Raw genomic sequence first — 20,806 nt, forward strand, 5'->3', positions numbered from 1 at the left:
AGTGAGTGTGAAAATAGGGAAGTGTCTCTATGGGGCAGGATCTTTGCCAGAGTCTTTGTGCTATTTGAACACACTTGGGCTGTCTGCTCACCCTCCTGCCTCCCAGTTCTTCCCAGGGACAGAGATCCAGGGATCTGGGATCTACAGGGAAAGCAGCAGTGACCCTTCCCCATAGAGTTTCCTGGATCCTAGGGCAGGGACACTGCTCAGCTCCCTGAAGCAAGAAAAGGTGGCAGGAAGGGGGCAGAGCTTTTGTAAAAGTGGGAGTACAGGAAGGACAAGTCAGGACAATTACATGGCACCCAGCAGGTAATTCCGGTCAGTCTCGTTTGGCGTGATTTATATAAACTTCAGACACACCAGTTGGTTTTGGCAAAGCTGAGGAGCAATTGGGCGGTTTTCCGTGACCCGCCGCGGGAAATTTTTGCCCGCGGCGGGTTGCGATTTTTTGGGCGGCTTTTTCGGCCGCGGGGGGTGGGGTTAGTGACATTTTTGGGCGGGGTTAGTGACATTTTGGGCGGGGTTAGTGACGTGGGAGGCGGGGCCGATGATGGGGGAGGCGGGGCCGGTGACGGGGGAGGCGGGGGCGGGGTTGATGACGGCGGGGGCGGGGTGATGACGCGGGGGTGGGGGGTGTCAGGGGCGGGGTTTGAGTTTGGGCGGGTTTTGGGCGGTTTTTGTGCTGGATTGGGTGGGAAAAAAATTTTCCACCTGGCAACACTGCTGAGGAGGTTAATGTAGTATAGATGTAACCCAGTCCTGCTATCTTGGGTTAGAGGGGGCTCGAGAGGCTACTAGTCACTTTACTCACTTTGGTCCCATCAGCTCATCCACTCAGGAACCACATGACACTCAAAGGATTAAAAGTAACTGGAACATTTATTTAGTTGTAGTTACAGTTATCAAAGGCAGAACCAGGGACAAATCTATTTCCTCTGAACTTCCCTTTTATAACCTAGAGCTCCTCCCGGGACCTCCAGCTACTCCCTTTGATGACCTGCCACCCCGGGGGTCACTATCCAGCTTATAATTGAAAAAGAAAAACGCCTATATTGCGACCCAAATCGGGAGACAGACGTTTATCTCACAAAAATGAATAAAGCGGTATAATCGAAAGCCGAATTTGGACGTTTTCAACTGCACTCCGTCGCGGATGCGGACAAAGTTGATGGGGGGGCGTGTCAAAGGCGTGGTGAAGGCGGAACTGGGGCGTGGTTATCGGCCGATCAGAGATAGGCGCCTTTTGCCGATAATGGAAAGAAAATATGCGTTTTTAGCGAGAATTTAGGGCACTTTTCCTGGACCCTGTTTTTCCACGAATAGGGCCCCAAAAAGTGCCCTAAATGACCAGATGACCACTGGAGGGAATCGGGGATGACTTCCCCTGACTCCCCCAGTGGTCACTAACCCCCTCCCACCACAAAAAAATGATGTTTCACAACTTTTTATTTTCACCCTCAAATGTCATACCCACCTCCCTGGCAGCAGTATGCAGGTCACTGGAGCAGTTATTAGGGGGTGCAGTGGACATCAGGCAGGTAGACCCAGGCCCATCCCCCCCACCTGTTACAATTGTGCTGCTTAATGCTTAGTCGTCCAACCCCCCCAAACCCACTGTACCCACATGTAGGTGCCCCCCTTCACCCCTTAGGGCTATAGTAATGGTGTAGACTTGTGGGTGGTGGGTTTTGAGGGGGATTTGGGGGGCTCAACACCCAAGGGAAGGGTGCTATGCACCTGGGAGCTCTTTTACCTTTTGTTTTTCTTTTTGTAAAAGTGCCCCCTAGGGTGCCCGGTTGGTGTCCTGGCATGTGAGGGGGACCAGTGCACTACGACTCCTGGCCCATCCCACGAACAAATGCCTTGGATTTATTCGTTTTTGAGCCTGGCGCTTTCATTTTCCATTATCGCTGAAAAACAAAAACGCCCAACTCACAAATTGTCGAATAAAACATGGACGTCTATTTTTCCCAAAATATGGTTCGGTCCGCCCCTTCACGGACCCGTTCTTGGAGATAAACGCCCATGGAGATAGACGTTTTCGTTCAATTATGCCCCTCTATATCATACCTCAAAACAAACCAAGAGTATCATGGATGGGCATAATCAAACGGCGCTGGCCAAATAGATGGCCAGCGCCGCAAAGAGCAATCCCGAACCATATTATCAAAAAAGATGACCGGCCAACTTTCGTTTCGATAATACGGTTCGGGGCGGCCAAATGTCAGAGATGGCTGGGTTTGAGATGGCCGGCATCGGTTTTTGCCGATAATGGAAACTAATGCCGGCGATCTCAAACCCGGCCAAATCCAAGGCATTTGGTCGTGGGAGGAGCCAGCATTTGTAGTGCACTGGTCCCCCTGACATTCCAGGACACCAACCGGGCACCCTAGGGGGCACTGCAGTGGACTTCAGAAATTGCTCCCAGGTGCATAGCTCCCTTACCTTGGGTGCTGAGCCCCCAAATCCCCCCCAAAACCCACTCCCCACAACTGTACACCACTATCATAGCCCTTAGGGATGAAGGGGGGCACCTACATGTGAGTACAGTGGGTTTGGGGGGGGGGGGGTTGGAGGGATTAACATTTACAACCACAAGTGTAACAGGTAGGGGGGGATGGACCTGGGTCCACCTGCCTGAAGTACGCTGCACCCACTAAATACTGCTCCAGGGACCTGCATACTGCTGTCAGGGAGCTGGGTATGACATTTGAGCTGGCATAGAGGCTGGCAAATATATATATATATATATATATATATATATATATATATATATATATATATATATATTTTTTTTTTTTTAACGGTGGGAGGGGGTTGGTGATAACTGGGGGAGTAAGGGGGGGTCATCCCCGATTCCCTCCGGTGGTCATTTGGTCAGTTGGGGCACCTTTTTGAAGCTTGGTCCTGAAAAAAAGGGACCAAGTGAAGCCGTCGAAATGCTCGTCAGGGCTGGCTTTCTTTTTTCCGTTATTGGGGGAAGCCGGCCATCTCAAACCACGCCCCCATCCCACTCCTGTCCCGCCTTCGCTAGCCTACCGAAACGCCCCCTTGAAGTTTGGCCGACTCCGCAACGGAAAGCAGTTGGCGCCAGCCAAAATCGGCTTTCCATTATACCGATTTGGCCGGGTTCAGGAGATCGCCGGCCATCTCCCGATTTGTGTCGGAAGATGGCCGGCGATCTCCTTCGAAAATAAGCTGGATAGGGATATAGTGCCAGCACTCTGTGGCAAAAGCAGATTTTGTAATGTGATGTAATTATGTGGCACTTGTATTACACCGACTCCAGGATAGGCTCAAAGTGGATACAATTATAATTACATTGGCTTTCAGTAAAGGCCGGAACTGAATTTAAAACATTATGAATATTGTATAGAATTTTAAATGGATTCATTTCAATTGATATTAGTTATCTATTTTTGGCTTCTTTTAGGATGAAGTCAAATCATGTTTATAATCACCTGAAATTAAGTAGAACCAGGCTGCTGGCATCGGCATTTAAAAAGAAGGTACAGCAGCTTTCAAACTAGAAACTGGGGATTTAATGTGATCATGTGCAAAGTGATGCATGTGGGAAAGAGGAACCCGAATTATAGCTACGTCATGCAAGGTTCCACGTTAGGAGTCACCGACCAAGAAAGGGATCTAAGTGTCGTCGATGATACGTTGAAACCTTCTGCTCAGTGTGCTACTGCGGCTAAGAAAGCAAATAGAATGTTAGGTACTATTAAGAAAGGAATGGAAAACAAAAATGAGGATGTTATAATGCCTTTGTATCGCTCCATGGTGCGACCATACCTCGAATATTGTGTTTAATTCTGGTCGCCGCATCTCAAAAAAGATATAGTGGAATTAGGAAAGGTGCAGAGAAGGGCGACGAAAATGATAAAGGGAATGGGGGGGGGGGGGTACGGATGAAAAAATTGCCAGTTTCTCCTCAACCTGATCTAAATCTGACAGTGTTTCTTGAAAATTCTATAGAGGTTGTAACCGAAAGAACAACATTATTGGTTACGTTTGCTCTGGAACCAGATCGTAACAATATATTCAGACTTTATTTTCGCCACATGAAACTCTCTATTCCTGGGATCAAAAGTTCAGATTTTTCCAGATCTCTCACGAGATACTCAAAAAAGAAGAAAAGAATTTCTGTTGTTAAAAGCAAGGCTCCTCCAATTAGGGGGGACTTTTCTTCTTAAATTTCCATGTAAATGTAATGTTTCTTTGAGTTCTATAAATTACATATTTTTTGACCCACGGAAATTATTAGAATTTATATCCTCTAAAGAATGAAGTTGTAGTAGTCCTTAATCACTAGCGCTTATCCTCGGCTGCGTACATCTATGTTCCTTCTGCTTAAAGGTTATAATATTTTCGTAATTTACTTGAAGATTATGTTTTCCTAGATCTTGGATCAATTATTGTGGACTAAAATTTATTGACTTAATTTGCCTTTAATTTTTTTTTCCTCTTTTTTGTATTTTTCTAATATTCAATATTTATGTTTATTGTATAACTGTAAACTTTGAAAATTTCATAAATAAAAAAATTAAAATTAAAAAAAAAATGCTACAGGGGATGGGACGACTTCCCTATGAGGAAAGGCTAAAGCGGCTAGGGCTCTTCAGCTTGGAGAAAAGGCGGCTGAGGGGAGATATGATAGAGGTCTACAAAATAATGAGTGGAGTGGAAAAGGTAGACATGAAGCGTCTGTTTAGTCTTTCCAAAAATACTAGGACTAGGGGACATGCGATGAAGCTACAAAGTAGTAGATTTAAATGAATCGGAGAAAACGGTTCTTCACTCAACGTGTAATTAAATTCTGGAATTCATTGCCACAGGATGTGGGAAAGGCGGTTAGCTTAGCAGAGTTTTAAAAAGGTTTGGACGGCTTCAAAAAGGAAAAGTCCATAGACCATTATTAAATGGACTTGGGGGAAATCCACTATTTCTGGGATAAGCAGCATAAAATGTTTTGTACTTTTTTGGGATCTTGCCAGGTATTTGTGACATGGATTGGCCACTCTTGGAAACAGGATGCTGGGCTTGATGGACCTTTGGTCTGTCCCAGTCTGGCAATACTTATGTACTTCTGTATTAAATGTACAAATGCATTAAATAAATACCATATGTAATGAGTTTATCTTGTTGGATAGACTGGATGGACCGTACAGGTCTTTATCTGCCACCATCTACTATGTTACTATGACAGGGACACAAAGGGGAGATGCTGTGTGGGGATAGTATATGGACACAGGGGCATTGCAGACACAGAAGGGAGATTTTTTTCGACACAGTGAAAGAGAGGATAGGGAGAGTTGATGATGGATGTGAGGATATGAACACAGGGGAGATACTGGACAGGAAAGTATAGGAACACATAAGGGAGATGCTGAACATGGGGGGCAATAGGGACACAGAAATAGAAGATGGATGGTTGACATGGAGAGAGAAGAGATGTCAAATGCTACTACTACTACAAATCTTTTCTATAGCGCTACCAGTCGTACGCAGCGCTTCACAATTGAACATGAAGAAAAGACAGTCCGTGCTCAAAAGAGCTTACAATCTAAATCAGGACAGACAGACAGGACCAATAAGGGATAAAGGTAGGACAGACAGATAGGACACATAGGGAAAGGGACTATTGAAGAGAGGAAGACAAGATAAAGGTTACGAGCAGGTGACAAGTTAGGAATTAAAAGCAGCATCAAACAGGTAGGCCTTTAGCCCCGATTTGAAGGCGGCCAGGGATGGAGCTTGACGTAATGGCTCAGGAAGTCTATTCCAGGCATAAGGTGCGGCGAGATAAAAGGAACGGAGTCTGGAGTTAGCGATGGAGGAGAAGGGTGCAATTAGGAGAGATTTGCCTAGTGAATGGAGTTCCTGGGAAGGAGTGTAGGCAGAGATGAGGGTAGTGAGGGGCAGCAGAGTGAATGCACTTATAGGTTAATAAGAGGAGCTTGAATTGTATACGGAAACGGATAGGGAGCCAGTGAAGTGACTTCAGAAGAGGGCTGATATGGGCATAGTGACTGGCAAAATATTAATCGTGCAGCAGAATTTTGAACAGATTGAAGAGGAGAGAGATGGCTGAGTGGAAGACCTGTGAGAAGCAAGTTGCAGTAGTCCAAGCGAGAGGTGATGAGAGTGTGGATGAGGGTTCTGGTAGCGTGCTCAGAAAGGAGAGGGCGAATTTTGGCGATATTATAGAGGAAGAAACGACAGGTTTTAGCAGTCTGTTTAATATGTGCAGAGAAGGAGAGGGAGGAGTTGAAGATGACCCCAAGGTTAGGAGCAGGTGACACAGGAAGAATGAGCGAGTTGTCGACAGAAATAGAGAGTGGGAGAAGGGGAGAGGTTGGTTTAGGTGGGAAGATAAGGAGCTCAGTTTTGCACATATTGAGCTTCAGGTGGCAGTGAGACATCCAGGCAGCAATGTCAGTGGACAGGAGAACCTGGTGAATGAGTTAAGAGAAGACAGAGAGAAGCAGAAACAGAGTCTGAGACCAACCTGATTTAAAAAATAAAATGATCAGACAACAAAAGGTAGAAAATATCATTTTTTTTTCTATTTTGTGATTAGAGTATGTCAGATTTGAAATGTACATCTTGCCAGAGTTAGTGTTAGACATGGCTGGGGCCCAGGGTAGAAATTTGGAAGGGGAACCCAAAGCCCACTACCAGGCTGCATTTTCTTCAGCTTCCAGCAGGCTTGGGCATCTCCCATGTCAGGGACCAAGGGCAGTTGCCCTTGTCACACTGTCCCCTCAAACCATCCCTGGCACGTGCCATCTTTATATTTTTCACAACGCAGGAGTAAATGCATCTCTTTCTATATATCTGGTGTTGTACTACATAACTATTTGAGGCTTGTGCAGCTGACAGGGACGGGGCGGAGGCAGGGACAAACTTTGACCCTGTGTCATTCTCCATGATTTTCTGAGGGCGCCAATTTATAGGTGTGCAAGGAAGAAATCCTGAAACATGAACATTTCTGTCACAGTGTTTTATTTGAACGTGTTTAACAAAAATCCGTAAAATCTTTCACCTCTCACGATCCTGCCAGAGACTTCAGATTAAGGAAATATATCAGGAAAGAAGCTGGATTATACAAAACCATAAGGAAGGGCAGCAGAGCTTCCCAGATCTAATTGCATTTTCTGATCACTGTATATAACACTTTGGTAATCAGGGACACAGAAATAGAAGATGGAGAGAGAAGAGATGTCAAATGCTACTACTACTACAAATCTTTTCTATAGCGCTACCAGTCGTCAAATTGTCAGAGAGAAAGAGTCCGGGAATGTTAATCTGAGCTTGGCTGTTTAATTCCCAGGCTGGTACCTGGCGGATTCTCAAAGGAAATTCAGAATTAGTCCAGAAGAAAGGTCGGAGTTTCCCTGTGAAGGTGTCGGTGAAGGTGAAGAGATGAGATTTATTATCTGCATCATAAAACGAGACCTTTCCCGCCTCATAGTCCAGCAGAATCCCCACGGCCAGGAGTCTCTCACTCAGGGGGAGCTGGGTCACAGGGAAGGTGAAAACCCAGTATCTAAGTACATCCGACAACATTACTGTCCAGTATCCCTCCCCGGGTGACAGTCTGATCCCTCCCTTCCTCAACACAGAGTCTTTACACACTCCCAGTATCCAGTGAGTCACATGCACCACTTCCACCTCCCAGTAATGTCTCCCGCAGGTGAAGCCCTCGCACCCCAGCACACAGGGATCAGTATCAAATCTCTGGGGGTTATCCAGCAATTCCTGTGTTGTGTTTCTCCTCCTGACACTTTTCCGATCCTCAGACAGGACGAGATAGGGATGAGCAGTTTCAGCATCCAGAGTCACATTTACTGTATAGAGGAGACACATTAATAAACATGAGCAAACGCTTCTCATTAGCTCCCCACACACCCACTTCTAACCCTCATTGGCTTCCCGCACACCCTTATTGGCTCGTCATACAACCACCTCTAATTCTCATTGGCTGATTCTTCAGTCACTCACTTATTCTATGACAGGAGCTCTGCAATTGGTTATTTTTCACTGGATGCGTCACATCCCACCGATTGGACATCATGTTTTCAGTGCACCCTACTAGTCTATTCAAACCAGGAGGTTTAATGACAGGAGTCCGCGTGATGTAAAAAAGTTGAAGCTGCCCCTCCCCCATCACCGCCATATTGGCCAGAACAAAACAATAGCAAAAACCTCCTAGGTTTTGCATTCTCTCTGTTAGGAGGGGATCGGGGGCAGGGGATGTAATGGGAGTTTGAGGGATTTGGGAGTCCTGGAGCACTGACAAATACATTTGAATATAACCCTCCCTCCCTTCATAGACCCCCTTGAAAATGCCCCAAACCCCCCCCCCCCAAACTTCCCTTACATCCCCCACCCCCAATCCCATCCTAATTGAGAGAATGCAAAACCTAGGAGGTTTAATAAAACCTCATGTATGCTATTGTTTTCATTAGCAATTGCTAATGTTTTGTTCTGACTAATATGGTGGCAAGCTCCACCCACTGGCTTCAGCCCAGATAATAGGCCAGACAGAATCATGCCAGCTCCTGTAATTAAACCTCCTTGTTTTCAAACCATGCTTGAATGAGGTAATGAAAGGGAGACTCTAATTTATTTAATTAATTAATTAATTAATTTTATTTATTGCATTTGTATCCCACATTTTCCCACCTATTGGTAGGTTCAGTGTGGCTTACACGGTTCCGGAGAGATGGTTACAGATTCTGGAGTAATCGAATACAGGGCATAGTACAATTGGTTATGGATTGCGTAGTCCACATTAACAGTTTGAATAGGGCGGATTGGACGATAAAAGGTATATTATTGTTGTCCGTGTTCGTGATTATTTGGGTTGGGTAGTCTGGATGTTTAAATTGGTTCTGTGGGAATGAACTTCCTGAAAAGATGGGTCTTCAGGTTTTTTTTTTTCGGAAGTTTAGGTAATTGTTCTTGAGTTTCAGGTCTTTTGGCAATGCATTCCATAGCTGGGTGCATAAAAAGATGAAACTGGAGGCAAATGTTGATTTGTACTTCAGGCCCTTACATCTGGGGACGTGAAGGGTTAGGTACGATCTCGCTGATTTATTTGTATTTCTAATTGGTAAGTCAACTAGTTCAGTCATGTAGCCTCCTGCTAGGCCATAGATTATTCTGTGTGCTAAAGAACATATCTTGAAGGCTATATGTGCTTTGATCGGTAGCCAGTGTATTTTTTGGAGGAGGGTTTTCGCACTTTCAAATCATGTTTTTTCCATAGATGAGCCGTGTTTTGTGCCATTTGTAGTTTCCTTAAGATTTGATCTTTGCATCCTGCGTGGATTCCACTGCAGTAGTTCACATGGGCTACAACCATTGTTTGGATCATGTTGCGGAATATGTCCCTTGGGAAATTTTCTTTTGTTACATTTGTACCCCGCACTTTCCCACTCATGGCAGGCTCAATGCGGCTTACATGGGGCAATGGAGGGTTAAGTGACTTGCCCAGAGTCACAAGGAGCTGCCTGTGCCTGAAGTGGGAATCCAACTCAGTTCCTCAGTTCCTGAGGACCAAAGTCCACCACCCTAACCACTAGGCCATGAGTGGGAAAGCGCAGGGTACAAATGTAACAAAAATAAAATAGATACTATTGGAGATTCTACATGGAATGTTGCTACTATTGGAGATTCCACATGGAATGTTGCTATTCCACTAGCTGAAACCACTTAGGATCTCCAAACTTCAAAAAATCTTTGGTAAACTCAACCACACACTTCACAAATCCAAAGAAAAGAATTGTATGTCTGCAAACAGCCTACCTATGGGATGTTTTTTTACTTTGACTATTGCAAAATCCCAAACACCCTATATTATGTTGAAATACATATACATGTATATTGGTTTGGGAACCCTCAGAAGATACCACTTAAAGGCGACATCATAAATTCTTGCCTAGTGGCATAGTATCTCTTCATTGGGTCATCCCTTGATTAACTATTTTATGGTGCTGTTGCGAACACACTCAAAAAGTGATCAAAAATATACGTGCTATTCCACTAGCAACATTCCATGTAGAAGTCGGCCCTTGCAGATCACCAATGTGGCCGCGCAGGCTTCTGCAGGACGTCAGACTCACAGAAACAGAAGCCTGCTCAGCCTTCTACATGGAATGTTGCTAGTGGAATAGCAACATTCCATGTAGAATCTCCAATAGTAGCAACATTCCATGTAGAATCTCCAATAGTATCTATTTTATTTTTGTTACATTTGTACCCTGCGCTTTCCCACTCATGGCAGGCTCAATGCGGCTTACATGGGGCAATGGAGGGTTAAGTGACTTGCCCAGAGTCACAAGGAGCTGCCTGTGCCTGAAGTTGGAATCCAACTCACTTCCTCAGTTCCCCAGGACCAAAGTCCACCACCCTAACCACTAGGCCACTCCTCCACTCCATATTGTTTTATGCGTTTGAGTTTCCACATTGTGTAGAACATTTCCTTTGTAGTGGCCTTGGCTTGGTTTTCGAGTGATAAGTTATGGTCTAAGGAAATGCCCAGGATTTTCAGGTTGAGATTGGGAGAGATGAGCCCAAGGCATTGATGGTTGTGGGATGTTCAGTGGGATGAGAGAAGGAGGCAGTGTGTTTTTTCTCTATTGAGTTTCAGCTTGAAGACTGATGCCCAGGATTCTGTGGTGTTCATGTTGTTCGTTATTTCGGCAGTGATTTCTGATAGATTCTTTTTGAAAGGGATATAAATTGTGACATCATCCACATGTAGGAATGGGTTGAGGCCTTGTTTGGATAGGGACCTGGCTAATGGAATCATCATTAGGTTGAATAGTATAGGCGAGAGTGATGATCCCTTTGGCACTCCGCATTCTGCTTTCCAAGGTGGGGAGATTTCAGATTTTATTTGATAAGACCTGGTTGTCAGGAATCCCTTGATCCAAGTAAGTATTTTCCCTCCAATTCCTATCTTATCGAGTATTATTAGTAGCATGTGGTGGTCTGCTGCGTACGCTTTGTAGAGCTATAAACATGCTAATTAGTAGTAGTACCATGTCAAATGCACTCGACATGTCGAACTGGAGTAGGAGGATGCTTTTGCCTATTGCGATTTCCTGCTTGAATTTGGCCAGGAGTGTGATTAGTACTGTTTCTGTACTATGGTGAGGTTTGAAGCCTGATTGAGATTCGTGCAGTACGGAGAATTTGGTGATGTATTCTAGCAGTTATTTGGTCACTATGCGTTCCATAAAACTCAGCATCTTAAAATAAGTTCAAGGTTCTTTTACTGAAGATTGCAGCGCTATTCCATTACAAGAATTTCCCTCGGACCCGGGTCTTATCACTGTGTTATCTAAGTCCCCAGAACAACAAAGAGAGTCCAATTCTCCCGCAAAAACACACAAGGAAACAAGTCAAGCGGAAGATATTCAGAAGGACCAGACTGAAGTCACAGATGTTAACAGTCAAAAATGATGATTTATTAAGACCCTACATGGTTATATAAATACAAATGTAAATAAAAATATAACTATATATTTAAATAAAGATGAAACATGTGTTCCATATATAGTGCGATGTGTAAAGTTAAAAAGTGACATAAATGTAAATGACAAAAGTTACATACAGTATGATAGCAAGCAGATTATGCAAATAAATAGTAAACACATATGTATAACATCAATAGTAGCAAGATACATAATGAAGGCAAAGAACTTAAAAACAACAACAATTTATTATAAACCTAAACATAGACATTAATAAAAATAAAGATAAAACACATATGTAAATATATATGTATATATATACTGATACTTAAAGGCTTTTTATAGCTCTTATCCTGAGTCCCATCCAGATAGGTTTATCACATAAGCACTTTTGATTGGATTATCTGTGTTTGCCAATTTGAAGGTACAAAACATTTTCAATGATATCTCAGCAATGTCTTTTTATTTTGGTATCACCATTTATCGCTTATGCTTGCATTTACCAAATTTTATTATCATTTTTATAATCACATCTTGCCTTTAAGTATCAGTATATATATACATATATATTTACATATGTGTTTTATCTTTATTTTTATTAATGTCTATGTTTAGGTTTATAATAAATTGTTGCTGTTTTTAAGTTCTTTGCCTTCCGCAGATCATTGAAGACCCATCTTTTCGAAAAAATTTACGGAAAGGACAAAAACACATAAAGACCACACCTACTGTTCACGAATGCACCACACATTCACCTCTGAACTCTCATTCCTGTAACATCACATCATTCTTACCTTCAATCACAGAAAGATATATATCATATGTTCTTATGCCTTTTTATCGCCCTCTAAGCTCCCATTGTTTCCTTCCAATGTTTCAATGTTTATACTCCAGTATTACATTCCTTAACGACACCTCAACTGTTTCGCATAATTCTGAAAAATGTAATCCATAACCAATCTGTAACAAATTGAATTTCCAATATTTAACTCATATTGTAAGCCACACTGAACCCGCAAAAAGGTGGGAAAATGTGGGATACAATTGCAATAAATAAAATAAATAAAAAATAAAATTATGTATCTTGCTACTATTGATGTTATACATATGTGTTTACTATTTATTTGCATAATCTGCTTGCTATCATATGTAACTTTTGTCATTTACATTTATGTCACTTTTTAACTTTACACATCGCACTATATATGGAACACGTTTCATCTTTATTTAAATATATAGTTATATTTTTATTTACATTTGTATTTATATATTTTTGTTTTAGACCCCTGAAGAAGGCCTCTTGGCCAAAACACGGACCGTGTAGGGTCTTAATAAATCATCATTTTTGACTGTTAACATCTGTGACTTCAGTCTGATCCTTCTGAATATCTTCCGCTTGACTTGTTGTTTCCTTATCTAAGTCCCCAACACTTCTTCCTTCACAAACTGTAAACGTATTCTTCCGAGTTAGAGTCAGTGGCACCATTTCTGTAAGGGGAGGGGGAAGAGCACTCTTTGCTGGTACAGTGTGACCTTGCATTTACAGCTCTCAGCAAAAATACAGAAAGATGAAGTTTGAGCTTTTAGCTATGTAGGTCATGGGTCATGCCTGTCAGTAAGCAGAAAAGAGCAAAATCAAGTGTAGGCATCAATGAGCTCTGCACTGAGGGAAGAGTTCACCGTGGTTAGTGCCGCCACCTGCCATCGCTATCTTCTCTACTTTTCCGTATTCCAGGAGCTGCGGGCAACGGATGCCAGATCCAAGCAATTCTGGTCTGGCTGAGACATAGGGAGGCGATCGGAATTATCTTATAGTGGCTTCACCTCTGAACTGATGATTAAGACCACTTTGCTATGTTTGGTCCAGTCTAACAGACTGAAATAACAACTAATGCTAGCATCGCCATTTCAAGAGACAATTCGACATCAGATATGGAAACTCTCTACCTATTCCCATCAGAACAGAAAACAACTACCTCAACTTCAGGAAGAGGCTAAAAACCTTTCTCTTCCCAACGACTGCTTCATAGTAATCCATAATGACTTCTACTTCCTAGTATCATTAGATTGTAAGCTCTTTGAGCAGGGACTGTCTTTCTTCTATGTTTGTACAGCGCTGCGTATGCCTTGTAGCGCTATAGAAATGCTAAATAGTAGTAGTAGTAGTAGTAGTATCATCCATTATCCTTTCCTTTAATGTCTTTAGTCTCGTGCATTACACCAGTGGTCTCTAATGTTTCTCATACCTCGCACTAACACTATCTGCTTTTGTCTCACCTAGAATGTAAACCGCACTGAACCCTGGAAAGGGGGATATTAGCAGTTTAAAAGAATTGAATTGATTCCAAGATGATTCTGTGTTTTTAGAAGGCATAGCATGTAGTATGGCAAAGAGGCGCTTAAGCTATCTTTCGAGCAGTACCAAACTCCAGGCTCAAGCGGCCATCTACCTTCTTGGTTTTGGGCAGCCAGCTCTGGAACGCCTTACCTAGATCTATTCGAATAGTCAATGACTACTTACTCTTCCAGAAGCTTCTAAAAACTTACCTCTTCAAGCAAGCCTATACAAATGACTTGACTTAAATCAGGAGTCCATCTGCACTACTCAGATCAGACTATGGCAGAACCTGAAATACGCTTCCCTACTTAATCCTTTCTGAATTCATCCCTCTTCCAACCCTCATTATACTTTATTCCTTAATCAACAACACAATATCCCAATATATACCCTTCCCATTCTCTGCCTCTACCATCTTCCTCCCTTACCCATCTTAGTCATCCACATTTTGTTGTCCACCTCTTCATACACTATATTATCGCTGTAATCCAATCTGTGATATCTTGTAAACCTGTTATATTTTGTAAGCCGCAATGAACCTGCTAATAAGCGGGAAAGCATGGGGTATAAGTGTTACAAATAAATAAATAAATGATATCACTTCCTCCCACACTCTCCCCTGTCATAGCAGACAAATATTCTGTCCCCTATTCTCTCCCTAACAGAGGGATCACTCCTCGACCCTGCAGTGTATGATCAGAGAAAATGATCCCTAACACTGTCTATATTATGAAATTACAGTCACAGGTCACATTGCTCCCAATTAAAGAACGCATCACGTTCAAAATTTGCTCCCTAGTTCACAAAATCATTCATGGAGATGCACCAGCCTACATGTCAGACCTAATAGACTTACCACCCAGGAATGCCAAAAGATCATCCCGCACATTCCTAGATCTACACTTCCCTAACTGCAAAGGTCTAAAATACAAATTAACACATGCGTCAAACTTTACCTACTTGAGTGCACAGTTATGGAACGCACTACCGCGCAACTTAAAAAAGATCTACGAACTAACGAACTACTGAAGACCCATCTCTTTAACAAGGCATACCACAAAGATAATCCAATGTGAATATACACAACTCCTCCACATATATTCAGCATTGTCTTATAATATCTGATTGTTATACCACTATCATGTTTTATCATTATCATGTTCCCAAGGTCCTTCTGTATCACTAAATGTCTATTTTCTTATATAATTCCACTATTCATGATGTATTGTAAACCACATTGAGCCTGCAAAGAGGTGGGAAAATGTGGGATACAAATGCAATAAATAAATATAAATAAAATAAATTACTAGATTTGATTCTTGGATATAATTAGTTACCTATATATCTGCTGCACTTCATCCACCAATCTGCATTAACAGAAAGAAAAGTGATCAGATCTCAGAAAAGAGAAATAAGTATATTGTTGTAACTTTGAATGAAACTTACCAAGTCCTGCAGGATGTGATATTTTTTTGTAGAGAAAAAAAAATGTAGAAATAGAGAAATGTTAGAAATTTTGGTTTACAAAAATGTCATAGTAACAAAAAATATCAATAAAGGGTAGTAAAAGACCGTCTGTAATTCTCAAATGTAACTCTTTCAGTTTTTCAGCTCTAGTACTAAAACAATCTCACAATGGAGCATGATGAAATTTTTTTTTTTTTTGGGGGGGGGAAGCCTCAGAACCCTTCCTCCACCGCTCTTTACTTTGTAGGTGGCAGGAGTTTCCAGGGTAAATGATATCACTGGCATAAAAAAATACCCCAATGTTCTTTATTTATTTATGCATTTGTACCCCAGGGGCATAGCCAGACCTCACGGTGGGGCCAGAGCCCGAGGTGGGGGGGGGGGGGGCAATTTTGGTTTGCTGCCCTGCCGCTCCCCACCCACTGCTACAGCAAATACCTTGGCTGGCGGAGGTCCCCAACCCCCGCCAGCTGAAGCCTTGCTCCGGCGCCGCCTGCCCTGCTTTCTCTTCTCCCTCACGTCCTGTACGCTCCTTTTAGTAAAACTGAATTTTGCTAAAAGGAGCGTGCAGGACGTAAGGGGGAAGACAGAGCAGGGCAGGCAACACGCCAGAGACCGGCTTGGAGACCCCCACCAGCAAAACCAGGGGTCCAGAAGAAATTTGAGGGAGGCCCAGGCCCCCGTGACCCCACGTAGCTACGCTACTGTTGTACCCCACATTTTCCAATATGGAATCAGCTCATAGTTGTTATGTGTTTGTGCTTGTCTAGTTCAGTTCTTGTTCGAGATCTTGCGTGTCGTCTTTGTTTACGAGGGGTCATATATTTTCTGAATGCCAAGTAGTTGTTCATACCTTTGAGGGCCTTTGGTAACGTGTTCCATGATTTGGGACAGATGTATGTGAAGTTGCTTCAGTACGAAGATTTAAGAACATAAGAACATAAGCATTGCCATACTGGGATAGACCAAAGGTCCATCAAACCCAGTATCCTGTTTCCAACAGTGGCTAATCCAAGGTCACAAGTACCTGGCAAGATCCCAAAACAGATTTAATGCTGCTTATCCTAGAAATGACCAACCAAATGGTAGAAATGAAGTCAACTGGTCACCAAATAAATGTGATATGGGGGAGTCTCATACAGTCACCAAGGCAAGTAGGTTATCAACCAATCTGATATGCCTGATCAACGTGACAATTATAATCATAGACGGCCCCCTGCCATCCATACCAATTTTTATATATTTTAATTGCTTATAGTGTCCTTTTTACTTCTTTTGTATCAATCTTTAAATTTCACCTTATTCAATAATGTGACCAATGTACTCTCAGTAAGAGCGAAACAGGCACCTGTTGGGATAGTAAGGATTCCTGGAATGGCTTGAGGACATGCACACAGATAAGTGTCTAATATCTCCACTACAGTAAATGAGAAAATTCCTACTGAGAGTAACATCATAGGGGGTCGATAATCTGGACTGGGTCTGAACATGGGTAGAGTCAGAAGTTACCTTATTATTGGCAATACCAGTGGTGTAGCTACGTGGGGCCACGGACCCCCGTAGACTTGGCCCTGGACCCCCCTGCCGACGACCCTCTCGACTCCCCTTCCCACCGCCAACCCTTCCCCGCCGTCGCCTTGGGCTACCTTTGCTGGCGGGGGACCCCAACCCCCGCCAGCCGAGGTCCTCTTCTTCCGGCGCAAGGCTTCGTTCTATTTCTGAGTCTGACGTCCTGCACGTTGTACGTGCAGGACGTCAGACTCACAGAAACAGAACGAAGCCTTGCAGATCAGCCAGCGAGGTCCTCTTCTTCCGGCGCAAGGTTTAGTTCTGTTTCTGTGAGTCTGACATCCTGCACGTACAACGTGCAGGACGTCAGAAACAGAACGAAGCCTTCACAGGAAGAAGAGGACCTCCTCGGCTGGCGGGGATTGGGATCCCCCGCCAGCAAAGGTAGGCGACGGCGGGGGAGGGTTGGCGGCGGTAGGGGGGTCAAGAGGGTCGTTGGCAGGGGTCATCAAAGTTGGCGGCGGCGCCGGGGGGGGGGCTAAAATGTGCCCCCTCACCTCGGGCTCTGGACCCCCTCCCACCGAAGTCTGGCTATGCCCCTGATTACTCAGTCCATTAACCGCATAACTATCTGCATAAAATCAGGACCAAAAAGAGGATGTTGTACCTTTGTCTGAGCAATTATCTGGTATCAGTCAGAATCTCGCTGGTACCCAGATTAGTGCTGGTGTACCCAGGTGTAAATGTGCATTAAGGTTCTGGATTAGGGGGGTTTATTTCCTTAGGCATTCAATTTCTGAGGTTCTGGAGTAAGTTTCCTGTAAGGGGACTTTCCTTTTTTGAAATATAAGATGAAGGGTCCTTGTTAGGCTGAGTATTGGGGTTTACTCCTTGGAAAGCAGTTGTGGTGGGTGAACAGTGTAACAGTATCTTATTGGGGGTCAACAATGTGATACTGTATTTCACTGTGGTGTCTGTATCTCTGATATGATTACGATCTACAAAATCCTAAGTGGTATAAAACAGGTAAAAGCGGAGTGGAGGAGTAGCCTAGTGGTTAGTGCGGAAGTGGGATTGATTCCCACTGCAGCTCCTTGTGACTCACGGCAAGTCACTGTTACCCTCCATTGCTTCAGGTACAAAATTAGTACCTGTATATAATATGTAAACCACTTTGATTGTAACCACAGAAAGACAGTATATCAAGTCCCATTGCCCCCTAAAAGTAAATCCATTTTTTACTCTTTTAAAAAAGTACAAAGAGCAGGGGACACTCAATGAAGTTACATGGAAATATTTTTAAAACAAATAGGAGGAAATATTTTTTCACTCAATCAATAGTTAAGCTCTGGAACTTGTTGCCTGAGGATGTAGTAACAGCGGTTAGCATGTCTGGGTTTAAAAAAGGTTTGGACAAGTTCCTAGAGGAAAAGTCCATAGTGTACTATTGCAATAGACACTGGGAAGCACTGGTTGCCCTGGGATTGGTAGCATGGAATGTTGTTGCTCTTTGGGGTTCTACATGGAATGAGTTTCTGCATGGAATCTTGTCACTCTTTTTAGGGTTCCAGAATCTTGCTATTCTTTGGGGTTCTACATGGAATGTGGCTACTCTTTGAGATTCTGCATGGAATCTTGTTACTCTTTAGGATTCCAGAATCTTGCTTTTCTTTGGGGTTCTACATGGAATGTTGCTACTCTTTGAGATTCTGCACGTAATCTTGTTACTCTTTAGGATTCCAGAATCTTGCTATTCTTTGGGGTTCTACATGGAATGTGGCTACTCTTTGAGATTCTGCACGTAATCTTGTTACTCTTTAGGATTCCAGAATCATGCTATTCTTTGGGGTTCTACATGGAATGTTGATACTCTTTGAGTTTCTGCATGGAATCTTGTCACTCTTTAGGATTCCAGAATCTTGCTATTCTTTGGGGTTCTACATGGAATATGGCTACTCTTTGAGATTCTGCACGGAATCTTGTCACTCTTTAGGATTCCAGAATCTTGCTATTCTTTGGGGTTCTACATGGAATGTTGCTACTGTTTGAGATTCTGCATGGAATCTTGTTACTCTTTAGGATTCCAGAATATTGCTATTATTTGGGGTTCTACAAGGAATGGTGATACGTTTTGAGTTTCTGCATGGAATCTTGTCACTCTTTTTAGGGTTCCAGAATCTTGCTATTCTTTGGGGTTCTACATGGAACGTTGCCACGATTTGGGTTTCTGCTGGGTACTTGTGACCTGGTTTGGCCATTATTGGAAACAGGATACTGGGCTAGATGGACCATTGGTCTGAAACAGTATGGCTATTTGTATGTACTTTTATTTCTGCACATTTTTTATTACAATGCATCTAGAGTATTTGAAAAGACAGGAATACAAATCTGCTAATGATTTAAAAATATACAAGAGAAACCAAATTAAAAAGAAAACAATTCCTCACCTCCAAATTTTGTGATCAGTTTCTTCAGCTGCTTAGGGTAGCTCAAATCAAAATCCATTTTCAGATCAGTTGAAACAGCCTCTGGGTTTGGAAATTTCATTTCCTGACACCTAGGGGTAAGAGAATTACTGGGATTACTTTGGGAGATGTTCACCCTCAAGGGACAGAGATGAGAGAGGTGGAGGGGAGGAGATATGCCATGAGGCCTTTTCTTTCTGTGATTATGTGACTGAAGTAAGGTCTGAAACTCTGGTTATTATCAAAGAATTTGCAGGTCCTCAGAGAACTGCCTGGCCTTGACCCAACCCAACTTGCTACTCCTTATATCTGATGTCATAAACCTTTTTGCTCCACATTAATCCCTTTAGAGTGGGGAGAATGTGGGGCCAACCTCTTTTCTCCCAGTGGGGGGAGGTGTTTTGACTGGTCTCTTTGCCAGTAAGGGGAGAAGTTGGGACTAGGCCCAATTGCTCACGTACATGTTTAGACTAATGGCGCTCACACATACACACGTGCATAAATGCCAAAAGTGTTATACTGTAAATAAATATGTGTGTATTGTTTATCATTTATTGCTATATCGCTTCTCTTGAACCCAAATCAAAACGGTTTACATTGCAAAAAAAATAAATAAAAACAAAGTTAAAATTGGAAAAGGAACGTCATAAAATAAATCGGAAAGCACAATCACTCAAGACCTATCAGACAGTTAACCAATACAACCTGCGGGAAGCAGTCTATTATAAATTGAGTTTCTTCCCCTTGCCACAGGAAATCTAACCAGAATGAACATCAAAGGCCAAAGGCTGTTTTAAAGAAATAAGCTTTCAGTGAAGTTTGAAAGGAGCTATAGGAGTCATCAACTTGCAAATATTGGGAAGAAAGTTCCAGAAGATGGGGGCAAGAAAGAAGAAAGCAGATGACCAGGCGGACTCCCATCGTGCCTTTGAGGGAGGAGGTAAAACAAGCCAATTATCAGTAAGTGAACAAAGGGTACGAGAGGATGTTTAAGGGATGATCAAAGAAGCCAAATAGGAAGGAGTGGCAGTGTATAGTATTTTATGTGTTAATACAAGGATTTTGTATTTTACTCGAAACTCGATAGGTAGCTAGTGAAGATGTTGTAGAAGCAGAGAAACATGATCGTAGCGTTTTGCATAACAGATTATATGGGCAGCAGTATTTTGAAGTGCTTCAAATTAGCTTTAGTAATACCTGCATAGATGTAATTGCAATAATCATAATGAGAATTGATGTATGCATAAAATAGAGAGCAAAGTAAAGTTGAATCTACCAATCTAAAATATATCTGAGATACGGAGAAAATAGAAACCAGTTTTCATGACCTGTGATATGAGGTGTAAAGAATAAAGCTGAGTCAAGAATTATTCCAAGATATCTGAAGGAAATGACAGGAGTGAGCTGTCTATTGAAAAGCATGGGCATCATACAAGGAGTAGAAAAGGAACCCGTGATCCAGCTGGCTGCCATCTTCTCGGGATTAAGAATTAAATGATGCTCCTCCAGCCAAATTGCTACTTCCTGCAGGCAAT

At 42.8% G+C, this 20,806-nt stretch overlaps 1 protein-coding gene across 1 annotated transcript in view; it reads right to left on the bottom strand.

Annotated features, from left to right (window-relative positions):
- Nucleotides 1-7,218: 7,218 nt before the first annotated feature.
- Nucleotides 7,219-20,806, bottom strand: part of LOC115468257 (E3 ubiquitin-protein ligase TRIM39-like) — a 29,797-nt gene continuing 16,209 nt past the window's right edge. The window contains exons 5-8 of the mRNA XM_030199821.1: nt 19,254-19,363; nt 15,277-15,282; nt 15,168-15,197; nt 7,219-7,856 (exon numbers count right to left, since the gene is read on the bottom strand). Coding sequence (XP_030055681.1) covers nt 7,231-7,856; nt 15,168-15,197; nt 15,277-15,282; nt 19,254-19,363 — 772 coding nt within the window. The 3' untranslated portion in view covers nt 7,219-7,230. The remainder of the gene's footprint in view (nt 7,857-15,167; nt 15,198-15,276; nt 15,283-19,253; nt 19,364-20,806) is intronic.

Source organism: Microcaecilia unicolor, chromosome 4 (assembly GCF_901765095.1).
Source record: "Microcaecilia unicolor chromosome 4, aMicUni1.1, whole genome shotgun sequence".
In the NCBI taxonomy this organism is placed as follows: Eukaryota; Metazoa; Chordata; class Amphibia; order Gymnophiona; family Siphonopidae; genus Microcaecilia; species Microcaecilia unicolor.